Source organism: Metopolophium dirhodum, chromosome 4 (genome assembly GCF_019925205.1).
Source record: "Metopolophium dirhodum isolate CAU chromosome 4, ASM1992520v1, whole genome shotgun sequence".
Lineage (NCBI taxonomy): Eukaryota > Metazoa > Arthropoda > Insecta > Hemiptera > Aphididae > Metopolophium > Metopolophium dirhodum.
Window position 1 is genome coordinate 11,756,590 of NC_083563.1, and position 22,837 is coordinate 11,779,426.

General features: G+C 28.5%; 2 protein-coding genes across 2 annotated transcripts; both read left to right on the forward strand.

The window, feature by feature from the left end:
• Positions 1–2,661: 2,661 nt before the first annotated feature.
• LOC132942822 (uncharacterized) lies at positions 2,662–3,756 on the forward strand. Its single transcript, XM_061011473.1, has one exon. It carries the CDS (start codon positions 2,662–2,664, stop codon positions 3,754–3,756), a length of 1,095 nt encoding a protein of 364 aa, XP_060867456.1.
• Positions 3,757–6,683: 2,927 nt separating this feature from the next.
• LOC132943456 (GTP-binding protein SAR1b-like) lies at positions 6,684–12,474 on the forward strand. The gene is made up of 5 exons (XM_061012465.1): positions 6,684–6,992; positions 9,807–9,865; positions 10,296–10,415; positions 10,500–10,798; positions 12,085–12,474. Exons 2-5 carry the CDS (start codon positions 9,823–9,825, stop codon positions 12,199–12,201), a joined length of 579 nt encoding a protein of 192 aa, XP_060868448.1. The 5' UTR covers positions 6,684–6,992; positions 9,807–9,822; the 3' UTR covers positions 12,202–12,474.
• The last annotated feature ends 10,363 nt before the right edge of the window (positions 12,475–22,837 follow it).

Consider the following 22,837-nt stretch of genomic DNA (forward strand, 5'->3'; position numbering starts at 1 on the left):
TTTAGAGTTGGCCAAACTACCAACTTTGGTAACTTAATGAATATTGTGTTAAATTTGAATTCAATGATATTAAATCATTGTATCTGAAAATTGTCTGTCAGGCTATATTAGTGGTTCCCGACAACCGCATACTTTGGATTTCAACCCCACAAGGTCGATCGACCAACATATTGATCATATAACTAAACTTTAAAACTACACACTGTTTTTAGTGCTAAATAACGGATAAGATAATAAGATACTATACAATAACCAGACTAACACACTAACACGTTTCAAGTCTTAAGTCTTTAGTCAGTCGCACGAATATAGATACTATATACAGTGGCGTAATTTGGTCGTGTGTGTGTGTGTGGGGAGGGGGGATTAAAACATTAACCCCCGCCACCCATCAAAAAAAAATATTTTGGTTTATATCATAAACCTTTTAGTCCAACCATTGTGACATGTAATCTGTATAATGTAAGTAGGTACATGTATAAATGCATGTATACATAAAAATAAATAATTATAGGTACATACTATTTGATAAAGTTGTATGTACCTTTTTCGAGTAGATTTATGGAAATATAGAATCATATGTGTAAATGTAAAATACTCAAAATTGCAAATTTCAAAAGGTTATAACTTATAACCCTGGAACTAAGTCCGATCGACAAATTCTGATTACACCATTGTGCTTAACTTGTTTAAATATAACTAAAAGAATTTCCAAAAATCGAGCTAAACTGCTTTATATAAATATATTTGTGCAATATTGCAATAGTAATTAGTGTTTATTACCAAGTAATATTACTTATCTTAGTTACAGGCTTACAGTTAGTACTAAGATAATTTGGGTTTTTATTTGTTGTTTCTATATTATAACAGTACTCGGTAGGTATGACAAAATATATGGTTCGCCAGTTTAAAAAAAAAATCATGGTGGTGTACGACACCCAAATACCCTCCCCGTAATTACGCCACTGTAGTATTGTATCTATATCCGTGATGGTCAGTAGTTACGTCTTAAGTCGCCGATCGTTATTAGTCGGCCTTGTATACCTACCTAAAATATAGTGATTAATAAAGCTCCATACGGATGTGTTTTTTTTTTTGTGTCTGTCATCCCCTTTTAGGACAGTAAAAATGCTTGGATTTTCTTCAACAGTAACTTTTCTGATAGAAAAGTGAATCTAGTTGGTACGTTGGAGGGTCAAAAGTAAAAATTTCCCAGTAGTTTTCAAAAGCGACGTGAAAAACAAAAGAAAAATTAAGGAAAAACGTTTTCGAGAAAATCGATTTTGGTTTTTGGTGTAACTCTAAAACAAATGAATGTATATACATTCATATTAATTTTATTTTGTAGTTAAAAATTTATAAAATGTTCAACTTTTATAGCTAAGGATTGAAAATTTAAAATAAGGCTTCACGTAAATAGGTTAGGTATATAAATGACTTATTCACAATAATTTCATCAAATATACTTGGTAATATCATAGGCTGACTGACCGTTTTCGCTCAGAATCGTTTTTCTTATACAATAAAATTATATCATTGAATTCAAATTTAACACCATCCATTACAGTGACCCACTTGTAACCTACTGTACAGCAGAGCGACATCCACGATCCACTTACCCGCCTTTTTTTTTCTATAAATATCAAAAAAAATGTATTTGTTTTCGAAGTTTGAATCATTATTTAAATTTATTTTACTACTAGTAAATAGTAATACACTAATACAGTAGGTTGAATTGATTTTTTTCCAAAATCTGTAATTGAAAATATCTTTGTGTCTATAAAATATAATAATATATACTTTAATAGTTTCAAGTAGGTACCTATTCTCGAATGAAATTTTTGAATTACAACAAAATAACTTTTTTACATAATTGCGATATAATAATTAAATATTAACATAATAGGTTTAAATTAAGATAATTATCTGGACATGTTGTATCATTCTTAGGCAGTGACTGGTGATAGATGTTCCTCTCTCCGGTCGTGAGGTCTTCCTCTCTTGAGTCTGCGAGGTTTTGGAAGACTTACATTTAAGTTGTAATGAGTGCAGTGCCTAAAACTAACATCGGGAAATATGGGGGATAGATCCTCACGAACCTTTTAGATTTTGAGCAAAGAAAAGAATATTTGTTTTACAATATTATGTATGCTTTTTTTAAAAATATTGTTTAATAATTTCATTAACCCTCCTTCCACCCGCAAAGATACAATTGAGGTTATGCCACTTGAGTCCTGCGTAGGTATTGTTCATCATATAAGCTGTTTTCTTTTTTATACATATTTAAACACCTACTTAGTTACTTCATGAGTCATAAATATTAATATATTACTAGTATGAATAAAATAAAAATAAATTTAATAAAACTAATAAACTATGCAAATTAATGTTATATTTTTTGGTAAATCGACATTTCACCACCCCCCCCCCATTTTTTAAAAGTTTATTTTTGACTAATAATAATGAATTTAAAATTTGAATACTATATTATTTAACATGAAATTATTTTTTTAATGAAATATAAAATATAGGTATAAACATTTTTTTATTTTCATAAATATAATAGATTATCAGGGGCGGACTGGGCCGGTCGGCTGGTCAGCGATCGCGGACTGGCCTGTCGGCCGTATTATATATTTTGGCCCTACATTATTTATAAGAATGCCCCTGCATATTAAACGCCAGGAAAACGTCATGATGCTGGCCATACAACTTGCTAGAAACAATATGGTATCATCTGTACAATCATGCCCGTCCATACAAGCAATTGTAGACGAAAATAATCTGAACCTCAAAGACATTATTATCTCCCAAACGCCCTTCTTTCCTCCATGGACCTCGATCTCTAATATGATAGACACAAGTCTTACCAGTCTGCCCAAAAACACAACCAGCTCACAAATTTATGTTCAAGAATTCAAAAACATCTTAGATCAGTACTCCAATTTTATAAAAATTTACACCGACGCATCCAAAACTGAAAGCAACGTGGGAATCGCTATCATATACAATGACTTAGAAGAAATAACATACAAACTTTCAGTAGAATGCTCCATATACACCGCTGAAGCAATTGCTATTCTTAAAGCCCTTGAATATTCACTAGAAAAACAGAATAATAACTTTGTCATCCTAAGCGACTCCCTAAGCTCTATAATAAGTATTGCCAACACTCACAAACCTAATGATATATCAAAGAAGATTCAGCTTGCTATCTCTGCCCACCACGTCAAAGGAAATATAGTAAAATTAATGTGGGTTCCAGGACACTCATCAATAAAAGGCAACGAAAAAGCTGACATGCTCGCTAAAAAAATAGCATTAACAACCCCCAACGGCATTATCACAAACATCTCTGCTCACGATGCTAAACGCACAATAAAACTCATATCAGCAAAATCCTGGCAAAACCTATGGTCCACACAGAGAACTAAACTTAATGAGATAAAGCAATCAACCCTACATTGGCCAAACAACCACCCAAATCGGAAAATAGAATCCAGCATCAATAGACTCCGAATAGGCCACACCAAACTCACTCATGGTTACCTAATGTCTCGTGAGGAACCCCCTATATGCTCATCCTGTGGCGTCAAGTTAACGATCAAACACATCATGACCGAGTGTAACACATACCGCGATGCAAGGGAACACAACCAACTTCCGGAAGACATATTTGAAAGCCTCGGACCTAACCTACCAGTCTCCAATATAATAGCCTTCCTTCAACAATCTGGTTTGCTCAAACTAATCTAATAATCTATACATATTAAATCATATTTATATTATTTTTTATCGTTCTGTATTTTTTTTTCTCTCTTTTTAACACATAACATGTTGTAACAATATTATACATTATATATCCCAATGGCCTTGCTGCCGAGGGTTTTGTTTTCTTAATAAAAAAAAAAAAAAAATATTTATAAGAATAAAATATGAAATCAGACAAAAATGTATCTTTTGATAATATAATATGGACGGTGCGCGGGTAAAAGGGTAATTTCATGAAATATTTAATTTCCATGAAAAATAAAAATAAAATGTTTATTACATCTAAAAGTTTATAGTCGTTGAATCCTAAGTGAACATTTTTGAAAGATTGTTTGTTGTATGAAACAAAGAAAATATGTAACATATTTACATACAATTTATAAGTTGTTCAACAAATTTAAATATTGCCTTTTAACTCTTAAGTTACAAACTCATAAAGCAAATCAACATCATAACATATTGTTGAGAGTATGGGCTCTGCGAATACATATTATACTATATTATATTATATTCACAATGTATATAGACATAAACCACTTTTATAATAGTCGTGAATCGTGACCTTTTACAATATACAAAATATGATCTAATAGTATTAAATAAAGTCCAGAGCACCTTCACATAATCACATCACTAATACAGTACATACACACACATACACGACTTTTGTACACTTAATAATTACTGAAAAATATACACTGTTATTTCATTTACCGGTTGAAATTGACTTCAACTTTATTTCAAACTATTATCTTTTGGATCGCTGACGGTCCTCATACAACAATGTTTTAAGACTCGTAAAAATAATGTTTTTACTGTCAACATTTCTGAGCGTAAATTTGGTATGTTACGCGTTTGTAGACGTAGACAACACATGCGGGCGTCTCTTAAGATACTTAAGATTAAGAGGACACCACAGTGCTACAGAGTAGCTACACCGACATTATTGTTGTCTCCGTTTTACAAGTGCGTAACATGGTAATAATTTCACACTGAGCAGATCACGTTTGTCTCCGTTAGTTTAAAAATTATAGTGAATTTATACCTTATACAATTTAAAGGTAAGATTATTCTCTAGGGTATCTCAATATCTCGTAGATAACCCACTTTAAGATTAAAATATAATAAAATGCCATAGATCTCACCCTAAAATTTTATAAGAGGTCAATTCACTGTAGTTTTAAAACGAACGGAGCTAAACGTGATCTACTGAGCGTAAAATGTTGATATGTTACGCGCTTGTAAGACTGAGACGACAAATTTCTGTGTATAGCATTCTCTTAAGAGGACGCTACACCCGCATGTGTTGTCTCCGTCTTACAAACGTACAACATAACAAAAACTGTTTTGCGCGGGAAAGAACCGAGAATGCTATAGTTATAACTAAGAAACGAAATTTTTATTGAATATATTCAACGGGCAATAGCCCTTTACAAAGTATATAATATAACAATATGACAACAATCAAAATACATATAAATTAAGTAGGTAATAAAAATACAAAAATTTAAATAATGTTTTAAAATTAAAATAAATGACTAATAATAAATGTATACGACAAGTAACAATATTAAGTAATAATAATAATTAGATAAAATGTGGTTTTTTTAGAAGCAATACAGTATTTAGTTTAAAATTAACACGAGTAGAATTAAAAAAATCAAGATGGTGGGAGATTAAATTGGCTAACCTAAGAGCTCTTGGTAGAAAAGAGAAGGCTCCACTATTAGTTCTATAATGTGGAATAACAAATAAATCTAGATTGCGCGTATAAAGACGAGGAATTCGGAAACCAATCATTGCTAATAATTCAGGACAAAGAACAAAACCATTAATAATGTCAAAAATAAACATTATATCTGTAAGATTCCGTCTCAGAGAAAGACTATCAAGATCCAATGATACCTGAATTAGTATAATTGAGTCTCTGGAGAAAGGAAGATTTAGTTTATATGAAATATTTTTGAGAAACTTGTTTTGAACATTATCAAGTTCAGAGTAAAATGTTGTTAGATTTTGCGACCAAACAAGGGAGCCAAATTCAAGGTTAGATCTAACTAAAGAAGTATAAAGTAATTTTAAGCATCTAGGATTTTTAAATTCTTTAGTATTTCTATTTAAGAAACCTAACATCTTATATGATTTGTTGAGGATTGATTTATGATTCAATTTGAATTCAATTCACACTGTAAAGATGAAAACATTTACTGTGCAACATCGTTTTTATTTTTCCGATATCACAAACACCAAAAAAGTTATTATTGTTTAAAAATGCATTATTTCAACCTTGAATAACTTTTTTTGTATTTGTGATATCGGAAAAATAAAAACGATGTTGCACGGTAAATGTTCTCATCTTTACAGTGTGAAAATTTCGTTTCTTAGTTATAACTATAGCCTTCTCGGTTCTTTCCCGCGCAAAACAGTTTTTGTTATGTTGTACATTTGTAAGACAGAGACAACACATGCGGGTGTAGCGTCCTCTTAAAACGACGCCGCACCCGCTTGCAATTAATCCGTACCATGGCAAATTTTACGCTCGGCAGAAGATCATGTTTAGATCTGTTGGTTTAAAAATTAGAGTGAATTGACTTATGATCAAATTTAGAAGGAAGAATATTATCTAGGCAATGACAGAGGCCTTTTTATAATATTTTAATTTTAAAGCAAGTTAAATGAGTATTTTAAGATGACGTACAAACAATTTACAATTTAAAAATAATTATATAGTCTTGCCATCTGGTTTAATACCCGTTGGAGTAGTAGGCCGAAGCGACAGTAGACCGCCTCGTCTAAACGGTTATTTCAAAGAGGTTCGTTATTTTGACAATCGTTGCCAGTCACCGATGGCTCTGTGACACATTGGAACCCCTTCTCCTACTTCCACACCCTATCAATGTTTTAATCACTTTATTTTGCACGTCAAGTCATCGTTTATATTTTTATTTTGCTCATAGACCAAGACTATAGATTTTATTTATCATTAATTTAGTTTAGGTATATTGTGTACATAATATAAATATCTGTTGACTGTTTTTCTGTCACGACACTAAATTAGTGACTTGGTAACGTCGCTCTCTTCACTTTTTGCAAAACAGACGCTCAGTGAGAATCTAATCGCGGCCAATAATAATTGTTACGACATCAAAAATAGGTATCAATGAACGACACAAAGTTGTGACACTGATTTAGATTTACTGTACATTTAACTACAATTTAAGGTATGTAAACCCTATTTATTATATTTAAAGTGAAACCGAGTTTACTCATCATTTGATTGGTTATTTTACGAGTAGTTTATAGTTTGGGTTGATCCAAACGTATTATTTAGCGTCTGCATTAAATTGGACGAATTGGTACTCATACATTTTATTTATATTACGTTTCAATTTAACTGTCTTTGTAATGAGTTATTGCGCAAAAGTCAATAATATTTTTTAATGACGTCATTACATTATTGGAACTTGCATTTTATAGTTCTTGCTCAGATAATTTTAGGTAGGTAGGTACCCAACATTTCTTAAAAAAAAATTAAGTAACTAAAACTAGGTTAGTACATCCAATGAAATTAATTTAAAAGAAAAATTATGGACATCTCACAGGGACTATGTTTTAATATATAATATATAATTCTATATCTATAGAACTACTTTCTTTGCTCGGTGTACCTCAACTACCTCTGGAGTTTTCTATTATTATTGGTATCAATTTTAAAACAACGGCAAATCATAATCATGGTTTTTTTAAATCTAAAATCTAAATAAAATATTTTTTTAAGTTTTTTTAAAAAAGTACCTCAAAGATTTTCAAAATTCATGAAATAAATTTAAAAAATACTTAGGTAGGTAGGTACCTTATATAAAATATGATATAGGTAATTATCATATTCACCTGACATTCAAATATCAAACCTTAATAGGTACTCAATACTACACATATTTACCATTGAAATAAATTATAAAAATATACTTATTATATTATCTATGTCATAATTTATGATCTCACAGAATTAAATCTAATATGGTTGTTAAAATCATTACATTTAAACATTGGTACATTATTAATAAGTTTAGGGTTTTCATATTAAAATTTTAATTTTTGAAACATAATATTATATTAATTAAAAGTTATACCTATTATATAATGAATAAATATGTTAATACCTAGCTTGTAGTACCAATAAATTGAATAGTAAATAATTTTAATTTTAAATGCTTGATATAAGAATATTGTTGGCTCTGGTGTGTGTGCAATTTTAAAATCAATACAGAATAGCATAATTACTTATACCTAATTATTAAATTTAAGCATTAGATTTTTAAAATATTGTAGTCTTAAAATACTAAAAATGATTAGGTAAATGTATACCTATTATGTATACGGAATAATCAGAAAAATGTCCTATTATAACTAAATATAATTCAAATAATACAATACAATAAAATTAAGAAAACTAATTATACCAATAATTTAAAATGTCTACTCAGTAAACTTTATATAAAGCATATTATGATGGTAGTAATTTCATTTAAATTTAATTTAGGTTTTAAAAATTGTCATCAGAATTTTAGTACTAGTATTAATAGGTTTTTATATTCTGAAATTATCAAAATATAACAGTTACCTAAATGTAAAATTTAATTTGAATGTATAAGTAGGCATTGTCTTAGTTAAGTAGGTGATACACTAGTCAATTAATGCAAGATACAATATACCTAATATAGCACGCGGATTTTTATGAACCACTCATCAATTAAAAGTACTTTGTTGTCATCAGTCATAGTTAAAATTGTATTTGCATAGGTATACAATATTTAATAATAATTGATAGAAGTGTAGTTGCAGCCTTGTAGGTGCTTAAATATGCTTTAACTTAATCTTTTTGTTATAGTTATTTATAGAAATTACCATTGAATTTACTCCCTTTTTTCTTTATTTCTAGGAGCTAATAATAGTGTGTAGCTTGCTCATATCCAACAACAAAAAAATGTTTGCAGTCTATTACTATCTTTTAATTACATTTTGGGTGGAATTTTAATATTATAAATACAAATTATGAATTTAGGATCATTACATTTTATTTTATTTTTTTCAAATTATTATCCATACAATTACAATAAGACCATACTTAATGATTGTTTTTTTTGATGCATCTTATGAGGTAGATATACTAATATGTCATTTATATTTTACAATAAATCTCCTACCTCTGGCATAGTGGTATTGTATATTACCAGTTTCTACGCTAACCTACCTAATGACTATAATAGTGTACTTGTCCTTGATGAACACTGTATTATTTTGTATATGATAAAAACATGAATAACTTTTTTATTTTTTAATTCACCAACTCTTTAACAGGTTAATAAATATTACAAGCATCAAACCTGGCCATGAAGATTTTTTAAAAATAGATAACAATTTATACTAGTTATTTTTCATTGATATGTCTACCAATTTATTTGTTAAAATTATATATTGAAAACTTAATTCATACATTTTTATTTTAATGTATAGGTCTTTTATTTTTATTATATAATACATTATACATCATTATTATCTTTGATATGTAATTGATAGTAAAAAATAATATGATAATAAAAAATAAAATACCATACATAATTAAGCCTATCTAACTGTAGAGATTGAACATCAGTTTAAAATATAATACATTTTTCCATAACATTTCCTTATACACCTTATGTACATACAGTATTATATGTTTGCAAATATAAAATTAGTTATTTTAATATACCTTGTTTGAAGTACTTTATCTGATTTTATACATTTGTATTTGTATAGACACATTATACCTACCTATTATTTTTATTTTGTTAAAAAGACATTATATATTTTATGTATTTAGTCTATAAAGTAACAGTTAATATTAATTGATTAGGAGTTCACATAGTTATCTATTTTTAAAACTGCGTATTAATATAAGTTATAAGTTCTAACATAATATTATTAATTACTCATCTTATCTTATAAAAAATATTTACATACCTAACATGATTATCTTTTTTATGTTACAGATAATTTCATTAGAAAATGTTTCTTTGGGATTGGGTTACCGGCGTCCTGGGATATTTAGGTGAGTAATTTTTCATTACCTATTATTCATTGTTTGTTATGTGATTATTGATTAGGTAATGAAAATGTATTAATATTTTAAATTGACTCAAATATAGGTATTTAATTTATATCCATGTGTACCTATATGATTTCAATAGTTCATTCATTTATTATATAATATATATTAAACAATCAAATTTTGTTATTTTTCTATTATCATTAAATAATATTATTACAAAATAAATCGCATAAATTATCCACAAATTCGCTAAACTAGACGGGTTTAAAATTATCCTACACCAGAATAATGAACCATGTAAACAATAACGTCCAAACAACCCTGTGCATTTTTTTATCACACAAGTTTAATTTAGCGAATTTGTAGTATGTGTGTTAATATTATTTTTACATTAGAAGATTGAATCAATTATAATGCCATGATCTTATAGGGTTGTGGAAAAAATCAGGAAAGTTACTATTCCTTGGTTTAGATAATGCTGGAAAAACTACTCTATTACATATGTTGAAAGATGATCGTTTGGCACAGCACACTCCAACATTGCATCCAAGTATGAAACTGTTGCAAATATATAATTTATAAGTTTAATATTTTTGCACTTTGGTAATTTAAAATTTGATTATTTATTTTATAGCATCTGAAGAATTATCTGTTGGAAACATAAAATTCACAACATTTGATTTGGGTGGCCATTCTCAAGCAAGAAAAGTATGGAAAGATTATTTCCCTGCCGTAGATGCAATTGTATTTTTGGTAGATGCTTGTGACAAATCTAGAATTATGGAAAGTAAAAATGAATTAGATTCATTATTGCTTGATGAGTCTTTATCTAACTGCCCCGTACTCGTCCTTGGTAACAAAATTGATAGACAAGGTGCATTGAATGAAACAGAATTAAGAACTTATTTTGCATTGAACCAAACAACTGGAAAAGTATGTAAAACATGATATTATATAATATGTACCACAAACCCATTAATACGTTCACGACCCTGCGGTATATTGGAGTGGCTTACAGTAGACCACTGAAAATATTATAGTAATTGAAAGAGTAGCAATACTAACGGTATCTGATGGCCAATATTTGAACCTACTATTAAAATCAATACCTCAGAAATCACTTAAAATAAACAAGTCTATAAATCCCATTTGAAATACATATTGGACATGTCTCATATATTATTCGACAACGGTCTAAGCAAAGACTCACCCTTGTCACTTGAACTAATGAAGGCGTGAACGTGTTAATATTTTGTAACCTTTTATTATTGTATTTATGGATATGAATTATTTTCAAAAATCTAACTATCAGTAATTGTATCATGTTATTTGTATATAAGAATATGTTTAATGTGTAAATGATTTATAAGCTAAACCACTTTTATTTACTTCTCAAAATCTATATTTTGGAACCTATATAATTTTAATCACCCTCGACCCTTGTAAATTATAAAGAACTGTAGATATAAACTAATCACTAACAATTAAGAGGATGTCAGCGCACTATTTGTTTTCTCTCTCTGGCCCACGCGTAACATGTCAACAATTAAATTTGCTATGTTACGCACTTGTAAGACGGAGACAACACATGCGGGTATCACGTCCTCTTAAGAATATTATCTGTGTTTATATGTTAGTTTTTTTACTGAATTCATATTTTTCTGTGATACATGAGCATTTTTAATTTGTTGTATTTCATGTAATCAAAGTTGCATAAAAATTTAAATATTGTAAAAATCCAATGAATGCAAACTGTTAGAAAGAGTGTGCTGACATCCTTGTAATATTAATAAGATTAACGAGATTTCAACTAATAGATATTTAATATAAATTACATAATATATAATTATTAACTCAAAAATATGATTTTTTTCGTGCTTTTATAATGTGTACTCATAAAATAGTGTTTTTGTACTCCTAAATACACAATGACATGAAAAGTTACAATTTAGATATAACATCAAAAACTAATTGATTTAAAAGTTTTGCCAGTATATTATTTAGGAAGCTAGAAAATTAACTTGTATAAGTAGTAGAATAATATAGTGAAAGACGTTTTACTCAATATTTATTATAAAATAATTAAAGCAGTACTATATGCAAAGGCTATACATTAATAGCAGGTTGTTACTTTGTTTTTTTACTGATTACTGTTTAATACTATTTAGTATAAAAATTTTTTAGTTTCATATTTACTAATATTGATTATTTAATTTTAGGCTAGAGTACCCAGAACAGATCTTCCAGGTCGTCCTTTAGAAGTATTCATGTGTTCTGTATTGAAACGTCATGGTTATGGAGAAGGGTTCAGATGGCTGGCACAATATATTGATTAATGTTTATAATATATATATATATATATTTATATATATTAAAAAAAATATATATTTTAATTTTTAAATTCATTCTTTTTTTACTGTTCTCTCTACCAGTAAGGTATACAATTTAATGTAACATGGCTAAACTTCCAATCAAATAATTTTGTATAAACAAAATTTCAGTTTTTATGTTGATAATTTTACTGAAGTAACACTTTTTTGTCTTGTACCACATATTATTTTTTATTTAGGTGTGCAGTAATGAAAAAAATAAAAGTTAATTGTATTTAATTGCTTTTTTGTTATTATTTTTTATTATATAGACAAAATAAAGAAATATTTGTTTTTGTGACTAGAAAACATTTTATGTGTAAAAATAATTGACACTTGAGTAATAAATTATATTTTATTTATGAGCTTGATCCAGTAAGTTGCATAATGCTGATATATAACTTTGAGCCATTTGTAACATTTCATATTTGTACGTCTTCTATAGACGTTGTTATAGCTTCACGGAGTCTATCAAATGCTTCATTCAAGCCATTCATGCGTCGACATTCCCTCGCATTAGCCGCTAAACGTTTCTTTCTTGCCACTGTAGGAGATATGGACTCTTTGCTATTAGGCTTTGTTGATATATAGTCATTTGATGATTGTCTATTATTAAAAAAAAAGGTACAGTGAATAAGTATAGACAAAACTAATATTTTATGTTTGTTAGTTGTGTAGTGCCCATGTAGGAATATACAATATCGTTATAAATTATTATATACCTAATTAATTTTAATTACGTAAACCACATCAAAACTAAAGACATTTTTATTAAACTTTTAAAAAAATAGTAACCTTGTTGGCTTCAAGAATTGAAGAATTTGGTTCAGAATTTAAAATGTCCAACGTTACTTTCTATGAGTAATCTGGTTATAAGTGTTGTAAATATTTTATAAATATCCTGTTTTCTGTCACAATGACTAATGAGCCCATTGTAATTAGCGTTGTATGATACTTGGTACTATGGTAAGAGGTTAAGGCTATTTATTGTTATTAGGAAACATATTGTAGAATACATAATTACGAGCAGCAAATGTTTAACAATAGAAAAAAAATCGCGAAGATTCTAATTTCTGAAGTCTTTTGTGATTTATTGTAAAGAGTAAACTTGATTTTTTGGAAGAGTAACAATTTTAAGGGTGGTGTCTGGGAGCAAATTGGATACAATTTTTAATTTTAGTGAAGTAAAAAATATCATGCAGGACGTAGGTAGGTACTACTCGAAATAATTAGGAGAACGGAATATATACGCTGGACTAGATTTTGTTGCTTTGTTGTAGGTACCTAATTCAAAAATATTAATCATAGAAGCTTAAAATATTCTACCATTACTTAAATTATCATTGGCTATACACAATTACATTTTCAAAATATTTAAACTAATTTTTAGCAATTTTCAGGCATTTTAATTTTTTTAACTTTATAATATTTTTTAGATTCTAAGTGGAAAGATGAATGTATTGATTTTACAATGATGTGTGTTTTTTTATTTTATTTTTATTTTTAATTTTTGTGTAAAAATGCTTAGATTTTCTTCAACAGTATCTTTTCTGATAGGAAAGTAAATCTAGTTGGTACTTAGAGGGGTCAAAAGTAAAAATTTCCCAGTAGTTTTCAAAAACGCAGTGAAAAACAAAAGAAAAACGTGAATTTTTACGCAAAATCTGTTTTTGAGATAATCAATTTTTGTTTTTGGTGCAACTCTAAAACAAATGAACGTATATACATGAAATTTTCACTGGTTGTTTATATTTGCAATTTTTATACACGATAAAATTTTCCAATTATTTTGACTTATTTTGAGCTCTTAAAGCGTGAAAATTTAATGCAAGGCTCCTGATATATTGTTACAATAGCAATTAAAAAATACTAATAATAAACAAGCACAATTTTTACTCTCTTGATTTTTAATCAAATAAGTATGATAATTGAAATGAAAAAAGTCTGAATTTTGAAAACTTCAAGAATTTGTGTTAAATAGGAAAATAATAAAAATGTAACTCAGTAATGATGAGTAGGAGGGTAATTTAGCTAGCTTTAAGGGGATTCCATATCGTGATTTTCTGTTTTTGTCTAACACACGCGTGACATAGGATTTTTAACGGATTCTATGCCAAACATATCAATTTATCTAATAAAGTGATGAGAATTCTGAAAACAGATTTGAATTCATAGTCAAGTCTACTTGAAATCGACTTTCCCACAATTTTGATTTTTGATTTTAGCTTCTCCAAAAATTGAAATACAAAAATGTTTAAATACTCTTTTTTAATATGACGTTTTCTGGAATTTGGGAGATAATATCAAAAATCTGGGAAAGTCGATTTCAAGTAGACTTGACGACGAATTCAAATTTGTTTTCAGAATTCTTATCGCTTCAATAGATCAATTGGAATGTTTGGCAAAAAAAAAAAATAACATGTCGCGCGTGTGTTGGACAAAAACAGAAAATCACGGTATCGAATCCCCTTAATATGAAATATTAATGAGAGAGATCTGATATCACACCCAGGTGGTATAACCACTTGAATCCATAAAAACGTCGGCGTGAACAGTCCCAAAAGTTCAATTTTTTAACTTTTTTCCTAAACTATGATAGCTAGAAAGTTGGTTGATAACTCATTAAAAAAGCATTATCAAGTAGATGGTAAATGTGGAATAAAAATTTTTTTAAAAAAACTATTTAATTTTTTACAGATAAACAAAGAGTTTTTTTTTGCTAGATTTTCTTTTAGCGAGGTAGATTTCCGAAACTGGAGACCGGATTTTGTTGTTTGGGGTCTTGTTAGATTCACATTGGCTAGGAGAAGTGCAGTGAAGATTTTCAGAACTTTATCTCCAATCGTTAATTCACTACAAAGCTGTAAAGCTGAAAAACATCAAAAAACGCCCAATAAAATTTGTTTTTAATGTTCTGTAGTGAATTAACTATTAAATATAAAGTTCTGAAAATCTTCACTTCACTTCTCCTCTCCTAACCGATGTGAATGTAACTAGAGTACAAGACCCCATACAACGAATGAACGAAATCCTTTATCCAGTTTCGGAGATCTATCTCTCTAAATGAAAATGAAAAAGATTTTTTGTGGGGCTGTTCATACCGACATTTTTCTGGATTCAAATTGTTATACCGCCTGGGTGTGATATAGCAGTGTTGGGTAGTAACGTAACGAAAGTAACACGTTACTTTGCTTGTAACGTGTTACGGTAATTCATTAGAATTATTTCCAAGTAACGAAAATGTAATTTCTATAGAATAACGCGTTACAGTTTCGAATTATTAAGTACCTACCTGCCTATTTCGAATCGAAAAAAAATCTATGTTTATAATGCGGGTATTATTATGTTTACCAATCGAATATGTATGTATAGTTAATTTTAACTCGCCACAATTCAGTTTTCAATGGTTTTGATATTTGACATGTCGAATTGCACCGTAAATCACGAGAACAATTTGTTATTTAATTTGATTCCTCTAAATAGGCCTTTAAATACCTTCGCAGAACGTTTCCTATGAATATCTATATAGCGTGAACTATTAAGTTTTATACGCCTCTAACTATACAGGTTTTATAAAGAACTAGCTGAATAAACCCGGAAAAAAATGTTGATTAATTAACTCCTTTTAGGTGTAATTTGCTGTGGCCGCTTTGCATATCGAAGCAAAATCATATTATATTTTAATTTTTAACCATCTCGCGTGGAGTTGCCCGTGAGTCTCGCTTATGGTTATGTGAACAGTATATTATCAGGTAAGCAATCTACCAGCGTTAGATTACAGACACAGTGAAGTTAGTGATAAAGCAAATGAATCAGTCAGGGCATCAGTCTATAAATGTTTTCTATGTTCGCCCCTTTTAACCCCCATAAGGTTGAATTTTAAAAATCATTTTTTAGTGGGTGTCTACATCACAAAACAAAACTACTGTCCAAATTTCATGCTCATAGCTTCAGTGGATCCGGCTAGGCGATGATGAATCACTCAGGACAAGTCATATTATATATAGAAATTTAGTGTTGTACAAAAACTGTTAAATTTGAAAAAAAATTTTATTCATTACTATATTTAGAATTTACATTAGGATATATAACATTATTTTTCTAAAAATTAAATAATATCAAAAGGTGGATAAGTGGATGTCGCTCTGCTGTACGGTAAGTTACAAGTGGGTCACTGTAATGGATGGTGTTAAATTTGAATTCAATGATATAATATCATTGTATAAGAAAAACGATTCTGAGCGAAAACGGTCAGTCAGCCTATGATTTTACCAAGTATATTTGATGATATTATTGTGAATAAAGTAATTTATATATAACCTATTTACGTGGAGCCTTGTTTTAAATTTTCAATCCTTAGCCATAAAAGTTAAAAATTTATAAATTTTTAACTACAAAATAATTAATAAATTATAAATTTGATAAATGTTGTCAAAATTTGAACTTTAAATGCTTATAAAAAAAAATTGTGCCTATGTATTTTTAATATTTTTCAACTGCTATTAGAACGATATATCAGGAGCCTTATATTAAATTTTCACGCTTTTTTACCCAACAAATGAAAATTTATTGATATTTATAGAAAAAAAAACTAAAAAAATTGAAAACTGACAATGTCCGTAAACCGCTCAAAAAGAGTCAAAATATTTTCAACATTTTATGGTGTATAGAAAATGCTAATATAAACATTCAGTGAAATTTTCAAGTATCTACAGTCATTCGTTTTTTAATTACAATAAAATAAGAAAATTGTTACATGAGAAATCGAGTAAATATCAAATGTTGTAAAAATATAAATTTCAGACGCTCATAAAAATTTAATTTAAGTTTCTTCTAGACATTTTTTTTTTTGATAAAGGTAGACAAACTTATGAGTAATCTTATATTACATTTTCAAATCTTAGATTTAAAAAGAAAAATTTTTATGAATTCTCATCAAAATAATTTGCTATTTTTCGTGATTTTTCCGTATTTTGTCAAAATTTGAACTTTAAATGCTTATAATTAAAAACTGTGACTAAGGATTTTTAATTTTTTTCATCTGCCTTTGAAACAATAACCTAGGAGCCTTCTATTAAATTTTCAAGCTTTTTTACTCAACAGATAAAATGTTATTGATATTTATAGAAAAAAAAAACTAAAAAAATTGAAAACTGACAATGGCCGTAAACAGCTCAAAAAGAGTCAAAATATTTTCAAAATTTTATGGTGTATAGAAAATGCTAATATAAACATTCAGTCAAAATTTCATGTCCCTACGGTCATTTGTTTTAGAGTTACACCAAAAACCAAAATCGATTTTCTCGAAAACAGATTTTGCGTAAAAATTCCCGTTTTTCCTTAATTTTTCTTTTGTTTTTCACGTCGCTTGTGAAAACTACTGGGAAATTTTTACTTTTGACCCCCCAAAGTACCAACTAGATTCACTTTCCTATCAGAAAAGTTACTATTGAAGAAAATCCAAGCACTTTTACTGTCCTAAAAGGTGATGACAGACACAAAAATAAAAAAAAAAATAAAAAAAAAAATAAAAAAAAAAACACACATCATTGTAGAATCAATACATTCATCGCTTCGCTCAGAATCTAAAATAATATATACATTATAGGTACTGTTATAAATCATTATAGCCATATTTTGGCATTTATAAATGGTTTATTTTTATAATTTTATAAGTTCTTATTGTGTTCTATTAGTATTATTTTTTTTTGTAACGAGAAAGCAATGACTTACTTTTCTATTTGAAAAGTAAAGTAATTTCATTACAATTTTATTTGAGTAACGAGTAAAGTAACTTAATTACTTTTTAAAAGTAACTTACCCAACACTGGATATTAGTTAATACATTTCTAAATATAAAAATCAAGAAAGTTTACATACCGATCCCTGACTTGGCAAGCGTTTTTTTTATAAGCGTTAAAAGTTCAAATCTTGACAAAATACGAAAAAATCACGAAAATTAGCAAATTATTTTGAGTTGAGAATTCATTAAAATTTTTCTTTATAAATCGAAGATTTGAAAATGTAATACAAGATTATCCATAAGTTTGTCTGCCTTTATCAAAAAAAAAAAATGTCTACAAGATAGTTAAATTAAATTGTTATGAGCGTTTGAAATTCATATTTTTACAACATTTGATATTCATTCGATATCTCATGTAACGATTTTCTTATTTTGTTGTAATTAAAAAACATTTGACTGTAGATACTTGAAAATTTCACCGAATATTTATATTAGCATTTTCTATACACGATAACATTTTGAAAATAATTTGACTCGTTTTGAGCTGTATACACTTTACGGACATCAAATTTTATTGAATGTTTATACTAGCATTTTCTATACACCACACAATTTTGAAAATAATTTGAATCTTTTTGAACTGTTTACGGACATTATCAGTTTTCAACTTTTTTAGTTTTTTTTCCTATAAATATCAATTAGATTTTATTTGTTGGGTGAAATATAGCGTGAAAATTTAATGCAAGGATCCTGATAAATTGTTACAATAGCAGTTGAAAAATATTAAAAATACATATTATGCACAATTATTTTTTATAAGCATTTTAAGTTCGAATTTTGACAACAGTTATCAAATTTAAAGTTCCGTTGGAACAAAAAAAATGTGTAACTATAAAGTAAAATGTGGATATTTATATAGTTAGAACAAATATAAAATGGAGCAAAAGGTAGCGATCCTTTTTCTGTCACGACACTAATTTTGTGACTTGGTAACGTATTCTCTTCATTTTTGCATACACGGACGCTCGGCGAGATTCGAATCGCAGCTAATAACCATTGGTTACAATATCAAATATACCAATGAACGACACAAATTTGTGACACTGATAGTAAGTAAGTAAGTACATTTAACTATATGTAGTTTAATCAAATTGTGGATATAGCCTTGTGGCTACTGGCAATTGCGGTGTCCGTCAGGACAATCAGCTGGCTGTTCGGGCACCATTATATATCTAGTCGATATGTCGATAACGTAACTGGGTAGAAGATGACGAAGCAGTTCGCGGTTTAGTCGTCGATACCCGAAACAATAGGCCAACAACCAGAGGGCGCATACTTAAAAGTTAGAAATTAATTAAAGAAGTAATGTCATAGATATAATATTATAAACTTAGTTTATATAGGTAGCACGGACTAAGATATACATCATATATTCATATTATACATCAGATATATTACAGGAATTCATCCTAATGAACATTTTTATCGACTAATATTTGTTGCCATTTAAAATTCTTTTCCAAAGAACTGTAACAAGTCATCTGAGGACACTTTTGATCATGATAAAAGAACATGGTATGATCACACTATCACAGAATAACGTATGATGACATATTTGATGTCATGTGACTGTAGCATCGCGCGCGCGCCGTTCAGTTACGTTATCATCACGATTTAAGGAATCCCCTAACAAAATAAAGTCCGGCAAAATAAAGTCCGACGAAAAAAAGTCCGGTAAAAAAAGTTTGATGGAATAAAAGTCCGAGAATAAAAGTCCCAAATTTAATAATTATTAAGTTAAGTCACTTAATATTTGCTTAGATCTAAGGACTAAGGTCTAACCATATTATATTATATTATGTTATAGATTATCACTTTATTTGGAAAGTCATAAATTACAAATTTATTACACCTAATTTTTACTTAGGTTTAAGGTCTAACCATGTTATATATTATATGTTATAGATTATCACTTTAATTCGAAAGTCGTAAATTACAAGTTTATTACACACATTATTTATCTTTACTTATCTTTCTTTAATTTTAAAAGTGAATTTCTCTGGATAATAGTTTGGTTATTTTGGCAAACGCTCAGTCTGTGTCATCGGTCATCTGTGTCTGTGAAATCCTTAGTGTTTTTAAATCCAATAATTTTTTTTTAGTGAAAATGTATGAAATCTTTAAATTTAAAACAAAAGGTAATACTATAAATAAAATAGTGTACGTTGGATTCTCGTATACGATTCAACATGAAATGTAGCTTGAAGAAGAAATACAAGTGTCCTGCAGTATTATGTACACCGAAAGACATTTCTAAAGCAAAATTAGTAATATAACATAATCATGCTGGCAATCATACTACATTGGAAGTAGAAAAATTTAAACACAAGATAAAAAATCGTGCTAAAATTTCTAGCAATAAACCTAGTCAAATTTTTGCTGAGGCGGTTAGTGATCTTCCGAATGAAGTTTTAATGAATATTCCAAACGAAAGTTCTGTTAAACGCGTTATACAAAAGCAACGTAGCAATTTAAATCCTTCTAAAACCCACTATCTTAGAAGATTTGAAAATTGAAGGTAAATATAGTAGATTAATTGTATAATATTAAAATATTGTAGATTTATGTGAGTGATTCCCAACCTTTTTTTACTCAACGCCCCTTTTAGATTTTCAAAAATCTCACACCTCCTCCCCCGGACAAATAAAAAAAAATTATTTTTATTATGTACTAAATTCTATAGTGAATGCTGGTATACGACTATTATATATACCAAATTATTACACCGTATTCAAAACTAATCGAAGTTTATCGATATCAACAATTATGGATAAGATAAAAGCTTGTTTATTACCATTTGGCTGTTATTTAATGATGATATTGTAGTGTGTATACATTTTATGTATATACCTGCATAATTCTGTATATTACTTTTGGTACATTATTATTTTTGATTATACGCAGTTAGTTCCCTATATATTTTATTGCAACAAGTTATGAACAATAAAAATGAAAGCCACAGTAGAATCACTGTTGGGTATCACGTTGGGAATCACTGCTTTAAATAATAATCGTAAATTATTGAACAATTTATCACGTGCAAATGTGCAATACAAATTTAATTTAATTTGTAATCTAGGTGATTGGTCACTAAATGAAGGAAAACGGTTTTTGTTATCCGATAACTTGGATTTAAACCATGAACGAGTTATAATATTCGCTGTGATGAAGGACTTTGTATATTGACAGAAGCAAGCACTTGGTATTGTGATGGAAATTTTAACCTCAGTCCTGATTATTTTATGCAGTTATATGTAATACAAGTCCCTAAAAATGAATTTTTTATTAATTTTCTTATTGTTTATTAGAACGTAAGACGACTTCAATTTATGAAACTATGTTTAAAACCATTATTGAAAAATGTGAGCAACAAAATTTGTTCCCCGACCCCAGGATTTTACACGTAGATTTTAAAAAGGCAGTAATTACAGCGGCTACTATAATGTTTTTGGTTCAGAATTAGTTATACTTATTAGCAGACAGCAGTGCCATATTTATGCAAGGACAAATGGGACATTTGCACTGGGCCCACTCAAAATAGGGGCCTACCGACTTCAAACTTACAAAATTAATCTTTAGTGTACCTTTTTATCATACTTTGGAAAAATAAAATAGATTTGGATTTTACTTGGATGTTTTTGTGGGGTATGAAGTATAATGAGTTTTGCCTGAAAACGACTGTCTTAATCAACTTTGCTGACAACAAAATCTAATTGCTGTTATTATCGTCGTATTTATTGTGTATCTATTTGTCATGTGTTTATTATTATACTTAAAATGTCAAAAAAAAAAATACTTAAGTGGTTCAATGAAGAGAAAATTAAAGGATAGACGATATGAAGAAACAAAAAAACTACATGGTAGTTTGGATAAATTTACGTTTAGAAGTATTTCATCTACTAACGCATAATCGAAATGTTGGTGAAAGCTGATTAGCTGAAATCAAATTTAACTTATAACATTAAACTTAAAAACATATACTTTGATATACAAATGTAATTATCAATTATACTAATAAAAAAAAAAAATAAGTTTGGTTTTTAATTTGTATACTTACTTGAATAAATATTAAACGCATTAAGTGTGTAAATTGTACTTGTATCTATATTAAATAATCAAATTTTTAACAATACAATTTTATTCTATGGTTCAACTACTTATATATACGCAACTAATTTAAATTAGTACATAATACAATATACATACATTTTATTTTAGCATTGAAGAAAGTAGGGATGGACAATTTGGGGCCCAAAATTGAAAATTGTACTGGGCCCATAAATTGGTTAATCAGGCCCTGCTTATTAGAGGGTACTTTTACCATCTTTGTCAATTGTCAGAGTTACATACTTATTGCAATAACAGTATTTCACCTAATGTTAGAATAATCCAGGGGTTAGCGTTATTGTAGAATGCATAGAATAGATAAAAGATACCTATCCTGGTTCTGTATCGCAATAACAATTATATAGTATTGGGTCGTAGAATCGTAGATCTTTATTGGTTAAATACTTAACAAATAACTTTTAAGTATTCACAAATAACGCGAACCATTTATTTTAAAAGCATATTTTTTTCAAACAAGCATTACACTTCAGACAAATTGCATACCTATAGTCATTAAATAATTGCAACAAAAGAATTATAAAATTCGTATGTGGTAGTGTTTTGGTAAGGGGTCCGGTATATTATAGGTACGTATTTTTAACAATCGTAAGAAGCCCGATTTTCGATATTTTTATTAATTATTTAAATAATAATTCGTTAAAAAGTTAAAAACCGTGTTAAGTTACAATATGA